Here is a 1,728-nt window from a genome sequence, read left to right on the forward strand (position 1 = left end):
TATTTAGGAAGAATTAACCAAGTTGGTTGTTTTTGTCTTTTTAAAAAGAACTACATGTCCCATCATCCTTCAGTGTTCTAAGGATGTCAGGCTTATTATTAAGATTTGTGCAATCATTTTAAAGGAGAGCTATGAGGGGGGGGAGGGGTGCTTGTCACTCACCTCATAGTTCTAGCCGACCTGTGACAATGAGACTGTCACAGGTCGGCTCAGTAGATCGGGAGGTGAGCGAACACATACCGGCGTTCGCTCACCTCTCGATCCTGTCACGGCTCTCTGCCGTGACAGTGGGAGGGGCTGGATTCCCCCCCTCCGCCAGCGCTGACTGGCGGATCGGACGGGGGAGGGGGCGGGTACAGCTGGCTCTGTCTCTAGATAGGCGGAGGCAGCTGTCAGTGACGCAGCTGGGCGGATCCCGGCACAATTGTCGGGATCCGCTCCGTCTGCGGCGGTCCCAGTATACCGCGAGCTGTAGCTCCCTATATACTGAGCCTAGGGTGACGGGAGGACGCTAGTTTGTGTCCTCCCGTTACCCTAAGGAGAACTATGGGGAAAAACACTGACCCCATACTTCTCCTTTATATCTTTTTCTTGGAGTCCTTTTGATGGACGCAGCGGGTCAATAACTGTCGGGTTATGCTGCCGCCTCCAGGAAAAGTGGAAGGCTGGCAAACGGAAAAAAAACAAAAACTGTCGGCCTGTGCCCGTTAACGGAGGTGTCCTAAGGCGAGCTCAGGATATACCCTCCTACTCCCAGCATGCCTCAGTTTTTTAGCAAAACGGTACCGAGAGTATGATCAGAAATGCGGAGGGGCGGGAAATGCATCCCTGGGGCAAATAAAAAATGAAGGTTTTACAACATTAAAGGAGAACTACGAGGTCAGTGTTTTTCCCCCATAGTTCTCCTTAGGGTAACGGGAGGACACAATCTAGCGTCTTCCCGTCACCCTAGGCTCGGTATATAGGGAGCTACAGCTCGCGGTAATGGAACCTGGCTGCCCTACTGTCCTATGAAAGTTGATGAGCTGTAAGTCAGCTCATCAGGGGGGGAATCCCTGCAGGGAGCCGTGAGTGACAGTCACCACTCCTCATAGTTCTCCTTTTAAATATATTTAGAAGTGTCCTATACATGTAAATAAATACATATGATCCATGTATGTCATTCATTGCCGTGTGGTTGAGGCCTCGGGGATGTATGTCATTGCCGTGTGGTTGAGGCCTCGGGGATGTATGTCATTGCCGTGTGATTGAGGCCTCGGGGATGTATGTCATTGCCGTGTGGTTGAGGCCTCGGGGATGTATGTCATTGACGTGTGGTTGAGGCCTCGGGGACTTATGTCTTCTCTGATTAGCTGTCCGGTATGAACTGATGAATGCGGTTCTGTGTGTGTTTTTTCCCGGGTAACGTGTCCGGTTTCTCCTCCCAGGATGCCCCGTACTTGGATCTGGCGCCGTACATGCCGGAGTACTACAAGCCGCAGTACCTCCTGGACTGAGACAGAAGTCCAGAGAAGTCCGATGATCTGTGCTGGGAACACATCCTGTTGGGTGTTAGAATTAAAGGAGAACTACAGGGTCAGGGCTTTCCCCCCAGAGTTCTCCTCAGGGTCGGGGGAGGACACAAACTAGCGTCCTCCCGTCACCCTAGGCTCAGTATATAGGGAGCTACAGCTCGCGGTATACTGAGACGCCGGAGCGGATCCCGACTTAGATGACGGGATCCGCCCA

At 52.3% G+C, this 1,728-nt stretch overlaps 1 protein-coding gene across 1 annotated transcript in view; it reads left to right on the forward strand.

Moving 5' to 3' along the window:
- PLEKHM2 (pleckstrin homology and RUN domain containing M2) overlaps nucleotides 1-1,728 on the forward strand; it is a gene marked incomplete at its 5' end in the record, with an annotated part of 15,906 nt that overhangs the window by 4,266 nt on the left and 9,912 nt on the right. The window contains 1 exon segment of the mRNA XM_018575416.1: nucleotides 1,428-1,493. Coding sequence (XP_018430918.1) covers nucleotides 1,428-1,493 — 66 coding nt within the window.

The sequence above is a fragment of the Nanorana parkeri genome, unplaced genomic scaffold, assembly GCF_000935625.1.
Source record: "Nanorana parkeri isolate BGI_ZX_2015 unplaced genomic scaffold, ASM93562v1 scaffold3903, whole genome shotgun sequence".
In the NCBI taxonomy this organism is placed as follows: Eukaryota; Metazoa; Chordata; class Amphibia; order Anura; family Dicroglossidae; genus Nanorana; species Nanorana parkeri.